The 16,488-nt window shown below is 33.2% G+C and overlaps 1 protein-coding gene across 5 annotated transcripts in view; it reads left to right on the plus strand.

Annotated features, from left to right (window-relative positions):
* Nucleotides 1-16,488, plus strand: part of LOC130902083 (formin-like protein) — a 68,290-nt gene that overhangs the window by 44,721 nt on the left and 7,081 nt on the right. For all 5 annotated transcript variants that reach the window (XM_057813898.1, XM_057813899.1, XM_057813897.1 and 2 more), the window contains 12 exons: nt 1,191-1,224; nt 2,664-2,811; nt 3,188-3,473; nt 3,526-3,749; nt 3,805-3,999; nt 9,480-9,541; nt 11,443-11,631; nt 14,282-14,382; nt 14,435-14,505; nt 15,090-15,197; nt 15,253-15,323; nt 15,414-15,540. In XM_057813898.1, coding sequence (XP_057669881.1) covers nt 1,191-1,224; nt 2,664-2,811; nt 3,188-3,473; nt 3,526-3,749; nt 3,805-3,999; nt 9,480-9,541; nt 11,443-11,631; nt 14,282-14,382; nt 14,435-14,505; nt 15,090-15,197; nt 15,253-15,323; nt 15,414-15,540 — 1,616 coding nt within the window. The remainder of the gene's footprint in view (nt 1-1,190; nt 1,225-2,663; nt 2,812-3,187; nt 3,474-3,525; nt 3,750-3,804; nt 4,000-9,479; nt 9,542-11,442; nt 11,632-14,281; nt 14,383-14,434; nt 14,506-15,089; nt 15,198-15,252; nt 15,324-15,413; nt 15,541-16,488) is intronic.

The following is a 16,488-nucleotide window of genomic DNA, read 5'->3' on the forward strand; positions in this document are numbered from 1 at the left end:
GCTTGATATCAAAGGCAACGAAAATCAAAGTCTACTGAGTTTTGTATTCGTCAAATTATTGTATTCCTTTGGTAAATTATCTCATCTTTTCATTGCACCACTGAATACGTACTAAAAGTGCAATTTTACTCAGCCCATATCGAAACAAAGCGATGGATTCAACCCAGAACCACCTCCTTTAAGTATCCAACTCGAGTTCTCGTTTCAATGCCATCTCTTGGTACATTGGCAGTACTAAACATACATAAAAACAACAGTTTCCTTTCTGCTTTTCAAATATATCGTCAAGATTTTTATATATAAGATTCAGCAGCGGCGATACGAAAAAGGCAAAATTTCTAAGACATAAAATCAAAGACAACGAATGTGAAAGTTTACTGAGTATTGTATTCGTCAAATTATTGTATCTCATTTGTAAATTATTTCATTTTTTCAATTATACTCAGCCCATATCGAAGCAAAGCGATGGATTCACCCAGAACCACCTCCTTTAAGTATCCAACTCGAGTTCTCGTTTCAACGCCATCTCTTGGTTCTTTAGCAGTATTAAACGTACATAGGAACCACAGTTTCCTTTCTGCTTTTGGCGGGATATTTCAAATTAAAATCTATCGTCAAGTTATTTTTCGAAATAATTCAATGGGGTTGCATCAACCAAACCGACAGGCAAAATTTATATTTTTAAAATTAGACTTTAATCGCTTATTATTCAATGAAATAGTTATTGAAATGAATGCGAATTAAAATTAATGCAAATATTTAATGTTAGCTTGGTACATTCTATGCTAATAGCCAGGTTCATTTTTAGGAGATTGGTGAAGTAACATACATTACTAGAATTCGTAATAAGTCGATTTTTTATAATTTATCCACGTCACATCCTGGAAAAAAAAATACAATATGGTCAAGAATCTATAATCCTGCTTTGATGGATGTTAATTAAATGGTCGTCATTTAAGAGATTGTCTGAAAATATTCATACGAATTTCAATGTAAATGTTATCGTTATTTTAACAGAACTCAAAATAATAGAAAAAATAATCCACGAAATAGCTATAAAAATGCATAAAATAAATATTGTGATCGTATATTATGTTGAAAATTATTGAATAAATTATATTTTCAATTGCATTTCCTTCCGCGCAAATTACAATTTATTATTTTGATATTCACGACTTTTCTTTCCACAGGATGTCATCTACTTCCGGTGCTGAATAATCTCAGGTATGTAAACCAACCAGGAAATATTTCAAATTGCATTTTACGTGTCTGTGTTTTCTTGTTTAGTCAATATTTGGACCGTTTCCCTTGAACATTGCATTTTTAATTACTATTAAATAGTAAGCTCTGATTCCAATTTGCTAATTATGATCTATTGGATTTAATCCGAATTACGGCATTCTATGATTTTTAAATTTAAATAGTCGGATGTCTATTACTTCAAAATGCCTTGGACAAACATTTACTTAACGATAAATTGTCAATGAAAATGACTTTGAACGTTCACATAACTGTGATTGTGAGAACATAAAATCGCAAATCGGCTGAAGTAATGGCATAGTAAACATTCAATTGTGAAACTTGACCTATTACATTTCGTATAATCCATACTATACAGGTTGTCCCGCGACGAGTTGAAATTTGTGTATACTTACAGTAAAATCATGAAAATTTCTGCCGGTAATCGACTGTAACTTTGTTATTTTAAATGGAACACCCTGTATATTAATACATTTTTGAAATCTACGTGAAATTTCAATATAATTTTGTCTAAGAACTTTTTTCGAAAATTGGATTCTTTTCGAGTTATTAATTTTTTTGTAAAAAATTTGACCATTATAGACCCTTGCAAATTATTTTTTTAGGAGAATACCCTTAAAGATACGAAAATGGTTTCTATTCGGTTGCTTCAAGCAAGATCAGACGTATTTAAATCTATTCTGGAAAATTCTCTATTTTATACAGGGTGTGTATAAAAAGTGTTCAAAGTTCAACTTCTTAATTATCAAATTTCTTTATTTTTTTAAATAGGACCACCCGGTTTTTTCTATTTTAATGCAATCAGGGGTAAAAGATAAGGCAAATTCATGTATACTTTCCTATACCTAAACCTTGCCGTTATCCACATACGTAGGTGTGGTCTAAATTTTGTTTGTTGAACTTTGAACACTTTTTATACACGCCCTGTATATAATAAAAAATTTTTCAAAATAGATTCAAATACGTCTGATCTTGCTTGAAGCAACCGAATAGAAACTATTTCCATATCTTTAAGGGTATTCTCCTAAAAAAATTAATTACAAGGGTCAAATTTTTTATAAAAAAAATTAATAACTCAAAAAGTATGTATTTTTCGAAAAAACTTCTCAGGCAAAAGTATATTAAAATTTTACGTAAATTTCAAAAATGTGTTAATATACAGGGTGTTCCATTTAAAATAACAAAGCTATAATCGACTTCCGGTGGAACTGGAAGTTGGTCAACTTTGAAAATATTTTAGTTAAAAAGATCGTATCCGAAAACCCAAACGTAAAAATTTTCATGATTCTATTATGAGTATTTTGCTATATATACAGATAGTTTTAACTCGTCGTGGGACATCCTATATATCTGTCAAAATTAAATTTCATCATAGCGACTTTTTATTATTTTTTAAATTCAAGGAAATGCGCCGAGGCCGAACCGGAATTGGCCGTTCAATTGGACGTTTTCGACGAACAACGAGAGAGCGATGATGCTCAAAATCTCCAAGGTCCTCTTGGAGTTGATCTCAATTCACCCTTAGATGTTTTTTATGCAATACTCAAACAGGTAATGCTCAATAATGATTTTCTACTTTCAAGATTACTATTTTCAAAAATTAGATAAAGTAGATACATAATAGGAGAAAATATGCAACACAAAAATCGGAAAATTTGACGTCGTGGTGGTTTTTCCAAAAAAAAATCGATATTGCAGGTTTTCAAGGATTCCTTTTGTTATTTATATTTATATTTTCGTTGATCTAACCTTCAGCAACTGTGATTGTTTCTTTTGCACCCTCTTAGTTCTTCCACTGCTGTAATGTCACCACATCAGCTCGCACTTATGCCAAATTTTTTTCTATAGTATATTTACCATTCTGGTACGAGTATCCAACTATTTTCATGTTATTTAGTTATAGGTAACTAACATTATTATTTTACAGGTGGCCGAAACGCCTCAAGAAATTCCTTTCCTCAGTATACTCCAGCATTTGTTACGGATCGATCCCAAAGAACCAATCAGCGATATTATTTGGGACACGGCTGAACGTCTGGTTCATCGAGCCACGCTTTTGGAGAGTCGTGAAGACTCCACTAGACTGTTAAGAACTCCTAGTACTCAATCGAAATTATTTTGTCACTGTCAGCATCGAATAGATAGTCCCGGTAGAAAACAATCGTTGAATACACCACTTAGTCCGACGCCACCTCAGCCACCACCTACAATAGGTATGAAACGGTTCATCGAAATAATCATTTTTGATTTTAATATTGTTTTCAGGGTCATCGCAAGCACCACCTCCCCCTCCACCGCCACTAATACCTTCACCTCCTTGCATACCTCCTCCAGCTCCGATACCGCCACCTCCTCAACACAAAACCAAAATTCCTGCCGCTTCACAAATTGAAACCGATACTGTGATAGAAAAATTACCCCAACAAGAAATACCAGCTCCAAAAACCAAAATGAAAACGATAAATTGGAATAAAATACCAAACAACAAAGTAAGTTTTATCTTCGACTGAATTGAATATCAAAATTTCGTTTCAACGCTTACAGGTAGTAGGAAAAAATAATATTTGGACGGAAGTGGCTTATTCCCATCAACATTCGCCTTTGGCAGATATGGACTGGTCGGAAATGGAAGGTCTATTCTGTCAACAAGCACCTCCGTCGGCTCATTCGTCTCCTAAATTGGGACACAGAGATTCAACAGATAACTTGGAAAGACGAATGAGAAAAGACAATTCAGAGGTAAGGAATATTAAAAATTTAATCTTTCTGGATCAGTTCTCGTTCTACTACTACCAAAAGTGTTGATAAAAATTTTGAATTCCACATCTTGTACAAGAAGTGTTGAATATTCAGATTCCAAATAAGTGGAAAGTTTTCTCTCTCTAATTTGGATCCGAATACCAAAGACATTCAGTCTAGGTTACGAAGATTTCTTTTATTTTGATTGAGATCTATCACAAAATGCACAAGTTCGTCGTGGTCGTCGTGCTTTAGTCGAAAATACCATGTCTGAACCTCCCAAAAAGTGTAAATCGAAAAATTTAAACCCGAGAACAGTAATAAGAGTGATAAAGTTGTCTCCTGATTACCAAACTTGAAAGAGATATCGTATCGTGGGATCCAGATGATCAGAGATGACTCAGAATACATGGCAAGGAAGAATACGGAAAATTGGGACTGCGGATGAACGTAGAAAAAACGCAGTACAGAAAACAACGAAATTATAACGAGATTTGAGAATTATAAATATCCAAGAGATATTTTTGACAAAAATGGGACAGATGATAGTGAAATGAAATGCAGAATAAGTAGCAATTGAAAAAAACAATAATAAAATAACTAAATGGATTAATGACATAGGAAAACAATGAAAATTGAGGATTTTGTAGTTTTAGAAGAGCAAATAGAACGTCGAGGTTAGAAACGACACAATCAAAGAACAAATGAACCTTCAAGAAACAATTAAAGAATATAATGAGGAAAAGCGGAGAATGGGGAAGGAGAGATTACCAAAAAAATAAATAATTAAGTGAATCCCACGGAAGAACAGAAAGGGAGGATTATCATGGATGCATGGACTAAGCAAATCGATGAGTGTACGAAATCTGAACTGCAGCTATAGGAAAAAATGGCAATTAGGCATCGGACAACGTTGTATGACGTTTTGAACCCGAATTTATTTGTATAAAGAGTGAACCAACCAAAATGCACCATGTTAAATTGTAAATAAAACAAAAAGTTTTCATAGAATTATCTTAATATTTTTTATAATGATAGAAGGATCTATGACAATTATGTGTGAAACAAAATATCGACCAAATGCCCGCCACGGCTTCGGTGGCATACCTCTATCCGATGATCCATATTTTTAATGACTCTAAGACATAATTGAGGTTCAATGTCGTTAATGTGCCGAATTATCTCATCCTTTAGCTCTTGAATTGTTCTTGGCTTATTGAAGTACACTTTTTCTTTCAAATATCCCCAAAGGAAGAAGTCCAACGGTGTCAAATCGCATGATCGAGGCGGCCAATTAACATCGTCACGACGTGAGATAACCTAACCATTGAATTTCTCGCGCAAAATAACCATTGTTTCGTTGGCTGTTGGAACCACATATCGTCCAGGTCCATATCCTCAGTTTCTGGCCACAAGAAGTCCGTTATCATCTCGCGATAGCGAACAACATTCGCGGTTACTGCTTGGCCGACCTCATTTTCGAAGAAGTATGGCTCGATGACCGCACCGCACCAAATAGTCACTCTTTGTGGATGCATCGACTTTTCAACAATAACTCGTGGATTCTCATTTGCCCAAATGCGGCAATTCTGCTTGTTAACGAATCCACTGAGGTGAAAGTGTGCATCGGCGTATTGACGACGCTTAAAATGGTCAGCAGGCTTCAGGTCTTGAATCAATTGAACCTTGTAAGCGTGTAAATTCAAATCTCTATTCAAAAATCGCACCAGTGATGTTCGTGAGATGTTTAATTGTTGGGCACGACGACGAGTCGAAATTGACGGCCACTATCGCGAACAACAGCAATGTTTTCCGCAGAACGAACGGGGCGAGCATGCACAGGTGTTTTCACATTATCTGCGCACTAATTCCCCCGATTTTGTACACATTTGGTCAATTATGTTAACCAAAAAAATCACAAAGTGCATTTTGATTTTCGTAAAAGGCTTCAACAATCTAAACGCGCTGCTAAATTGTGTACCTCTCAATGGTTAAATTTGTCAAACACAGAAACAAAGAAATGTCAAATTTAGTTGGTTAAAAAACTTGACGTTAAGGTACGACTCACAATTAACATCGTGCATTATAGTTGGACCACCTTATATAATAAATTATTAATACCAACGCTTCCTAAATATACTAATCACGTTTTTAGAAAAGTGTTATGAATAAATAATTGTTTTCCTTTAGAATCTCCTTAGATCGATGATCGCGGAAAATTTTCTATAATAAAAATGCATATTTTGGTAGGAACAAAATATACTCTACGAGGTCTAACTATTAAATAATGAGACTGTGTGCCTAGAAAAGGCCCTAGACGGATATCTTGTCTATGCACATCCCAAAAAAACACGTTTCCGTCACTATTATAGTATTTGTGCAGTGGCGTTTTGATGGGAACGTGTTTTTTTCTCGTGGAGCAACGTATCAAAATCAAATTTCTCGTTAAAATGAAAAAAAAACTCCCATTGAGTGGTATAAATTGTTGGAAGAGGCCTCTGGGAACACTTCTCTATCTCGTTCGCGTGTTTTTGAGTGGTGTAAGCGTTTTAGTGAGTGCCCAGAGAGCACTGAAGATGACCAATGCCCAGGTCGACCTGTAACTGTTTCAACTTCGGAAACAGTAACCAAAATCAACAAAATTGTGCGTGCAGATCCTCGAATGAAGATCCGGATGATTGCCGAGACTGTAAACGCCGATAAAGAAACTGCTCTTGCGTCAACGGGTCTGCTCAGATTTCTTTGAAAGGTTAGAAAAAGATCCGCTTTGACTTGAACCCGATTTGAGTCGATAGAGGTGGTAAAGAAGAGCTTCTCCAAAGAAGACTTCCAGCACTGTTTCGATCAATGGAAAAAAAACGTATCTTTCCATACGTTTCCAGTTTTGGCAACACTGCGAGAAAGAATTGGTAAAAAATGACCCGATTTTGCACCAGGACAACGCGCCATCCGTGAAGCAATATTTGGGTTGTACTCACCAGATTCGGCACCGTGCGACTTTTTTTTGTTTCCGAAGATAAAAACTGCTTTGAAAGGGACCCGATTTGCCTCGATGGAAGCGGTAAACCAGAGCTTCTCCAAAGAAGACTTCCGGCACTGCTTCGATCAATGGAAAAAACGTATGAAAAGGTGTGTGGCGAGGGGAATGGAGTATATTGAAGGGGAGCATTCGATTGTAGAATAATTTTTATGATAAAACCCTTTTTCGTAACCAGTCTCTTTATTTAATAGCCAGACCTCGTACAACGTCGTCAATTTATATTCTCTAATCGATACGCGGTAACTATGAGATGGATTATTCAAACGTGAGTTATATAATAGTTTGAATATACGAGTTGTTCAATATCAACATCAATTTAGACGTGTCTAATGAGCAAAGTCAACAATATTTAGATATTGGTATAAATAACTAGGTTAGGAGGTCGATCGTCGAAAACACGTGCAAATATTAGTTAATATTCGAATCAATTGATCAGACCAAAAAATAACTTAGTAATTAGCATTTTATATGTATTTTTCGTAGTTCATTATCATATGACTAAGATGAAACTGATGTAAAAAGATGAGATAAATTAATCCCAATGAACCTAAATGTTCATTTACCATCGATTCTCACATCTAAGATGTCACGGAAAAACTTGCAAGCATCAAAACGTGTTAAGCTCAAGCAGAAAAAACTAAAAATGAGCTAGAAAATGTGGAGAAGGCAGTTCACACATGAAAAACTTTAAATCTTTAACGAATTGAGAAATGACAAAAGTCCAGTCGACTAAATTGATATGTTTCTTCAATAAAATTCTACATAAAAGAGTGGTTAAAGCTATGCTAATAATTATTTGTAGCTATAATTGTAAACTTCTTTCTTGGATGGCCAGAATAAATTCAAAAAAACTTTTTCAAAATGATCTTTATTTTTATTGTGTCTGACGCAAGTCTCGGTCGGTATTACCAGCCTAACCTCTCCAAATTCCCTTTCTAGAGCGCGAAATTCGAATTAAAATATAAAAATGCTTACATAATTAAATAACTCAATTCACCAACTTGCTTTTTAAAAGCAATTTATTTAACAAACTGAGGATTTAATAATTTAAAGTTACAAGTGGTTACACTAATCTGACGTACTAGACGAATATCAAATTGAATGAACGAAGTATTAGTTTTACAAGCTTCTTTATATATTAGTTCTTATAATATACAGTAATAATTATAAAATTAGTTAAATATACATTAATAATAATTAAATAATGAATAATTGAATACGATACCTTAATGGAATTGAAGTTGAATCTATAAAACTGACAGAAATTGTAAACACAGACAATTTATAGCAACGATAACTTAATGAGGTTAGAATTCATAATAATAAATGAGTAATTGATGATGATGCGCCGCTGTGAAAAGGATTGTTTTGGATTAATTAACTCTATTACACTATTAGATACAAACTATAAAATATTGGACGTCGAATAAGTTTCAGGGGACATATATTTGTATCGGATCATACTTTTACTTTGTTGTTTTAATAGCCTAATCCAAGTCAACGCTGGTATTCTCTAGATGCCTCCTTTGTCCTTCATTAGTCTTCACGTTCCGAAATTATTTGGAATCTTTGGGGGTGTTCCAAAATGTTTTGCCACATTATTTAAAATGAAACACCTTCTGCAAAAAAACTAATACTTATATATAAGATATGGGGAATGTTTGATAAAAAAATAAATTTGTTGGTAGTGCTTATCGATACATAATAATACAAGGTGATTCATTTGAAAAAAAACACGAGAAAATATTGTATCAGTATTATGATTCACTCTGTTTCAAATAATTTACTAGAACTTTCACGACTATTCAAATGTTTTTTTGTTCTTAAATTTTTCTTACATTGTACAGGGTATTAAACTTTTTGCGGAAAATCAATTATAACTACTAATCTAAATACCCCGTAGAACATATCACAACCCCTATAATATTGTAATTGGGGGAGTAAGACTAATTTCAAATATTAAATAAAATATATAAGACACGAATTGAGGTGGTAGACATAGTCAGATGGGGACGTAAACGTAGAAGAGCTTGGAACGAACACGTGGACAGGATAACCATAGAAAAATTAGCAAACATCGCACGGGATAGTAGATCAGGGACGACGACGACTTTTAGGAACACCTCCAAAAATATGGATGGATTCATGGACATCAACATCTCAAGGATGACAAGTTGAAAACTACATGCCTAAGACCTACGTTAAAGAAGAAGAAGAAATGAAATATGAGGTGTTTCTTTGATATCTCAAAGGACGAAGGAGGCACTGAACTTTATCATTTTAATCAATCATCCTGTGTATATTTTGAAAAACCACTTTATCGCTTCCCATATATCAGTACCCCATTGAAGTTAGCAATTTTAGTAAACGTCTGACAATATTTTTTGGTTCTCAAATGAAGTTTGGTTATTTAATTACGATAATTTGAATATTTTTCCAGATTACGCTTCTAGATGGAAAAAGGAGCTTGAACGTGAATATCTTCTTAAAACAATTCAGAAGGTATATAAAATTTCGTTAACTATTTGTATGAATTAACCAAATAAATAACTCGCGTTCAATTTCGTCAGCATGAATCAAAAGATTTATCCATTCAGAAAGTGGTAGTGATAAAATATTGAAATGCATCTAAATGTTCTCGATTTTAGGTCTCTTCCGTTTAAAAACTTTTGGAGGAACGATAAAATTTGACGTTTCGACTTAACTTCAGTGTTTATCAAAATATGACACTGACAATTTGCGTATTTATATTAATCAAAGATCACCTTCATCATGAATATCGAAATAGAAGTTTGTTCTGAAAAGAACAATTAATTTTTCCTCAATAAAATTATAAATTGTTTTTTTTTTTCATCATTTATAGTTCTTTAGTTTTTATGAACGTAAACCATTTCTAAAAATTATCTTTTTCGTGTATTAGATTCCGTTCCAATAATTTTTGAATCTTTATAATTGATTTTATGTTTTTTTGATATTTCATGGTTCGTGGTAATGCAGTTTTATTTTTTTTATCGTATTGATGACCTTTTAGTCTATTTTCTAAATATTGTGATGTCTGCCCTATTCATTGAGTTTCGTATATATTTTTAAGCTTTATGAAATTGCAAGGTATTAACAAATTTCGAGAAATTATGTAATAGCATGATATTTCATGTGATTCATTTTATTATCAATCAAATATAGTTAATTTCGGAAATATTATTTGAGATTATCCTCTATGTGAATTAAAATACTCATAGTTAGTCAGTTTTGTTTTTTAACGAATTGATGATCTTTTAGTCTATTTTCTAAATACTGAGATGTTTGCCCTATGTAGACAGCCTCACAATTAGTACTCCTTTTGTTTTTTAATGTTTTAGATTTCAATTTAGTGAAATATTTGACGTATTATGTCCTCTATAACTTATACTAATATCATATTTATTGAAATAATTCGATAATTGTTGGGAAAGTCCTTGTACATAAGGAAAAATGTTTTATCTTTTAATGTTTCGTTCCTGTTCTGTTTTTAAATTGATTGTAGTGTCCGTTTACCCTTTTCTTGAATTAATTTTTTTTGTTTTTTCCGGATAATTATCTTCTTACAATGCAATTTTTGCTTTTTGAACTGCTAAACATCTAAATTCAGGATCAGATAGCTGGACAGATCGCTAATCTTTTTTGTGACATGAATTGAAGTTCAAATATCTTGATGACCAAGTTGATTTCGAATACCATTCTGTTTTTATGTCGAATTTTATCTTTCCTCCAAAAATTATTTAAAAAAAAACTAATTTTAAAACAAAAGAGACCCAAAATATAACCTAACCTAACATTTAGATGCATTAATATATCAAAAGGTCTAGGAAATGATACGCAAGTCTACCATCCCGCCATCTTGGTCTTTATCTGTTTTCATATGGTTACTAAGACCAACTGGTCAACTAAGGCCAATGTCTACACGTGCAACAACTAACCAATCGATACTATAAACGGGCCTTATCGTTTTGGCGTGCCACTAGATTCAAATCTCATTTGTATAAGATGAAACTGTCCAATTTTCAAAATCCGGGGTAAAATTTTGTAAAACCGCTTGGAATGATGTTTTACAAGCAGACATCGACTACAAGAAGATTGTATTAAGCTACGGAATTGACAAATATATTTATTTCTGAGCGCATGTTAATGAAAATTTCAGTTTTTCTACAAGGTAAACCGAAACTTCTACAACTTGATAGTTTTTTGGGCAGACATTTTTTGAAACGCTCGAAAAAACATCGAATACCTTCAATTCTTAAGAATATTAAGAGTGTTGCCGAGCTTTATCCTTCCTAGATTAGCGGCTCCATTTAATATTATTGAATATATCATAGATAAGAATGAAATCTGGACGTTTTTTGTGCCACTTTTTTTTTATTTTCCAGTACCAATGAAGATATAATACAATTAATTCGAAACGGTGAACACGCTGAAATAGGTACTGAAAAACTGAAGGGATTACTTAAAGTTTTACCGGAAGTTGATGAATTAGATATGTTGAAATCATTCAACGGAGATTTCAATAAATTAGGAAACGCGGAAAAATTTCTGATCCAACTCACTAATCTACCTAAGTAAGTATTTTAATACGTTTAATTCCATTTCACTACGAACCTGTAGGTTTTTAATTTATCAATAATATATATAGTTTTTAATACTTAATTTTATTTTTTTGGGACAATCTGTATATGTATCAACTTAATAGATATTTCTGGTTTCTCATCAGGGGCAAAAAAATTTCTTACAAATTTTTTTCGAAGCAAAAATGCTCGAGTAAATCATTTCTGTCTTGGAGAATTGAGATCGAAAACTTTCTGAGCAAATTGTATTATTGTAGTGTAGTGTAGTGTAGTGTAGTGTAGTGAAAATTTGAATTTATTTTGTTAATAATGTATGTGCCTCAACGTTTAACAAGACATGTGACGAATGATGAAGCAGCAGATAAAGATACGTCGCCGGGGTAATTGAAGTTCAACAAAGCACCATATCCAGAGTTGTTATTCGCTACCAAGAAACACGGCAGCTAACCAGAAGACCTGGACAAGACCGCTGAAGGGTAACTTCGGTATTAGATGATCGTTATTTGAGGTTAACGGCATACCACCGCTCGAAGGCTGCAAACGGATCTGTTGGCTGCTCGTAATGTCCGAATAAGCCTACAAACAGTTCGAATTAGCCCGAGAGAGTGCCAGCTAGAGGTCCACGTCTTATCAGAGAATATCGAGTAGCAAGATTGGTCCAATATTTTGTCTGTTACATCAGATAGGCGTGTACCAGTATATTGACGACGTGGTGAACGGCACGATCAGGTTAATTTTTGTCAAACTGAAAGCTTTTGGTGGGGGCTCTATCATGGTTTGGGGAGGAATTTCTTTCGTGGGTCGCACGGAGTTAGTACTAGTGAATGATGGAAGACTAAATGCAGACAGGTACATAACCAATATCCTAGAACCGCATATGCCTCATATTGGTGACAACTCTGTGCTAATGCACGATAATGCTCATCCACACGCTGCTAGAGTGGTTCGGCAGTACTTAGAAGAGGTCGAGGTACCCACCCTGCACGTAGCCCGGACCTTAACCCAATAGAGCATGTCTGGGACCATCTAGCATGGCAAATTCAGCAACATTCGGCACTAATAAGAATACTAGATGATCTTCAAAATGTTCTTTTCAACTGCTGGGAAAACACGCCGCAAGGATACGTCCAGAACCTGTTTTAGAAACCTTAAAAAACAAATGGAAGCTGTAATTAGAGCGAGCGGCGACAACACACGCTATTAGAAATTCATTGGCTGGTCTTAGTTTAAGCACCGTTCATTTTTTTAGTAAATCAAACTTTTTGTCCTCTGTAGATAAAACTGATATAAAATAAATGTTGCAAAAGGCGTATCTATTGGTGGTTTAATTCGTAATAATAATAAAATTCGAAAAAATTAAAATATTTAAAAAATAATGAGTAATGCGATAATTTTTGTGGGGTGTTTATAATCTAGTTTACTGCGGATAAATATTCACAAATCACACCATAATTCCTAAAAATTCAATCATTAAAACCGTAAAAAGTACTTATTTACTAAAATTAATCCTGAGCTTTCCTACTTTTGCGAATGTGAGGCTTGTGTGGAATCGAGCTACAATGTAAATCACAATTCACTAACTTAACTAGCTCATTTCTTGTATCTCTTTGTCCTCTTTTTTGTTTTTCTTTTGATGTACTTGTTTCGTTTACTATCCTAACGATTTTTTCTTCTCCCATTCTTATAACATGTCCAAACCATCTTCTGTTTTAATTTCTATATCTAGATGTTTGATCTCTATTCTCTATATCTAATTTTTTTGTTTTGTCCATGTTTCTATCTCCAAGAGTATTGATGTGACAAATCTCTTAAAAAATTGTGTTTTCACGTATTTCCTTATCTCTTTTTCTACTGCTTCTGTTGTCTCTTTAATTTCATCGTTAATGCTTACATCTTTCGTTATTTTTGACGCTAGATATTTAGTTGTCGTTCTGGATTATCTAAAATAGAATCATCAACGTAAATATTAACGAAGTGGAAAGTGTAGTTGCTTTAAACTTGCTAAAACTGGACTAGCAGGATAACCCATGGCTGTGCTTTCCAATTGTTTTTAGAGTTTACCATTCAAAGAAAATCAGAATATAAATATTGTCCAGTGTTATATCTTTAATCGAGTGATAAATATTTTTTAAATTATATATGAACGTCGTGTTTATTGACGATAATAACTTGTTAACAAAAACTTCTATATTGTACGATGGGGAATCAATACAATCCACTATTAGCCTCATTATTAGAGTTGGTTTGTGAGTTTTTCGTAAGTCTTACATTTTTGGCACGTACCGCATTATTTGATTTTATCGTTTTGCTTTCAGATTTTGAGACTGTTAAATTGTTAACTAAATCATTCGTTTTCCGTTTGTGTACGTTATTTAAGTCTTTGATAATCAGTATTGACGTCAGATATTTTCATTCGTGTCTTCAAAATAGTCATTCTTATTCATGATTACTCTGGACAAGATAAATCTCTTTAATGGGCATCTTCAACCAGAAGAGATCTGTTAAATGTATCACCTAGATAAGAATAAGTCTTGTCATTTAATTACAAACCCAAAGAAAAACTTTTTTCTCTAGTTTCAAGAATTTATATATTTAATTTTCAAATTTCAAATATTTTTCGATAAATTATAATAATTTTTTGTAGCTATAAATTACGTATAGAAAGTATGTTATTGAAAGAAGAATTCGCTTCCAATATGGGATATTTAGAACCGAGTATTAATTCAATGATAATAGCTGCGCAAGGTACGAAATCAAAATTTTTAACATTGCACGTAAACTGATATTCGATTTTCAGACTTAATGACAAACAAACCTTTAAAAGAAGTTTTATACATGATACTCATTGCGGGAAATTTTTTGAACGCGGTAAGTAAAAGTTCCAATACGCCTTTTTGAAACAACAAACGTAATTATGTAGGTTTTCCTCTCTGTTTCTCATTATTTCGTTTCCACACTCAGTTTAACCTTTTCCGTAGTACCATCTCTGTTCTTATTTTCCAATCCTCTAACTTCCTTCAGCAGCATTTGATATCCGTTGAATTTTCCTAATTCGTCTTCTTCGTCATCATTATTGTTGACTTGTAGTTCATATTCTTCAATTTTTCTCTTTCTAGAGTTTCAACTTTCAGTATTATCGATTTCCGTATATTTCATTTCTTTCTTCAAGCTTTCGTTTTTCTTCGCTTCCATCGTTTGTTCTTATAGCTCTGTTTTATTAGTTTCATTCGTTTTATTTCTTTTATTAACTTCTTTTGTTATCTCATTGTTCTACTAGTTTTGTTTCATCGAAAATGTTCTATTTTATTTGTCTTTTACTTTTATTATTTCGATTGTATTTGCTGCTTCTACCACTTCCAAAAATCTTTAGGAAAGTACAATGGCAAATCAGTATGGCAAAAAAGAAGTGAATGCGTGATAAAAAATCGTTTAATTCTATTTTAATTTTTAAGGGGGGATACGCCGGGGATGCAGCTGGAGTAAAATTATCTTCTTTACAAAAAATTACAGACATCAGAGCTAACAAACCAAATATGAATCTCATTCACTTTGTAGCATTAGTAAGTATCGTTGAATTGTAATTGGGAAGAAAATTAAAATTTCGATTATTTTTAGCAAGCCGAAAAAAGGAATAAGCATCTCGTTTCTTTTACTGACAATATTAATGTATTGGAAGATGCAGCAAAGTAAGTTATTCATTCATAAATTAGTCGCAATCCGGTGCAGGTTCCTTATTAATTTATTCGTACAATAAATTGTTTATTAATCATTTCTAGAACGACTGTAGAACAGTTACACAACGAAATTAATGCCTTAGATATAAGGATAAAGAAAATAAGGAAACAGATAGAAACTCCAACAACCGAACCCGAAATCAAAGCACAAATGACCGACTTTCTGCAGGTGAGAAAATCAAGTATTTCGAATATATTTTTTTGTGATAAAAAGCTGAATGATTTTACATTTTTTAAATTATTATTTTTCATAAAAAAGTGCCAAAAAAAGTACACAAATTGTTGAAATATATTCATGTTTATAACTCCGAGAAAAAAAATTGAGAAACCTCAATCAAAAACTACTAATTTACTTTATCCTAAAAAGTAAAGTTCCCGATAACTATAGTCCGATTACTTCAGTCTCAGTCATCGCCAAGATCATGGAGAAAGTCATTAACCAGCAAATCTTATCATCCACCATCAATACGACTTACGTAAACGTAAATCAACCGTGGATCTCCTGACCTATGTCACCAGCGCATGTAGTAGCTTCCTCAAAAACCGATCACTATGAATGGACACACCTCAGAAAGGTGATTATTCCCTAGAGACTCGGTTTACACACAAATCCATAGGAAGCAGCAGATCGCCACCATCAATACCGATCTTGAAAACATTTTGGAACGGAGTGAAACCAATGTGATTGAGTTTAATGCAGCAAAGTTCACTATAACTGCAAATTCGCTTGTTGGATGTTGAAGTACACGAAAACTTGGAGACCATAACATTATATATTCCTCTACAAGGTCCAGATTCGTCCATCTTGGGAGTATTCCGCGTACATTTGGATCTCGAATCAATACAATTCGATTCATAGGCGATCCAGAGTTGACCTACAACAATTTAGATGGTCTTTAGATTTAGATGATCTTCCGATCTATCCAAAATAATCCGTGGAGTTAGAAGTAGATTAATAACTCATTAAGAAGTCATTCTTCTATCAAACCGTTCTCGTTAAACCAAATTTATGTCCTCTAAAATATATTTTTCATAATAAAATGTTATTATTATAAAGTTACCAGTAGTTTCAGAAGAAGACCTAATGAAAAGTATACTGTCAGCGATTTCAAGATTT

The sequence above is a fragment of the Diorhabda carinulata genome, chromosome X (assembly GCF_026250575.1).
Source record: "Diorhabda carinulata isolate Delta chromosome X, icDioCari1.1, whole genome shotgun sequence".
NCBI classification, from domain to species: Eukaryota; Metazoa; Arthropoda; class Insecta; order Coleoptera; family Chrysomelidae; genus Diorhabda; species Diorhabda carinulata.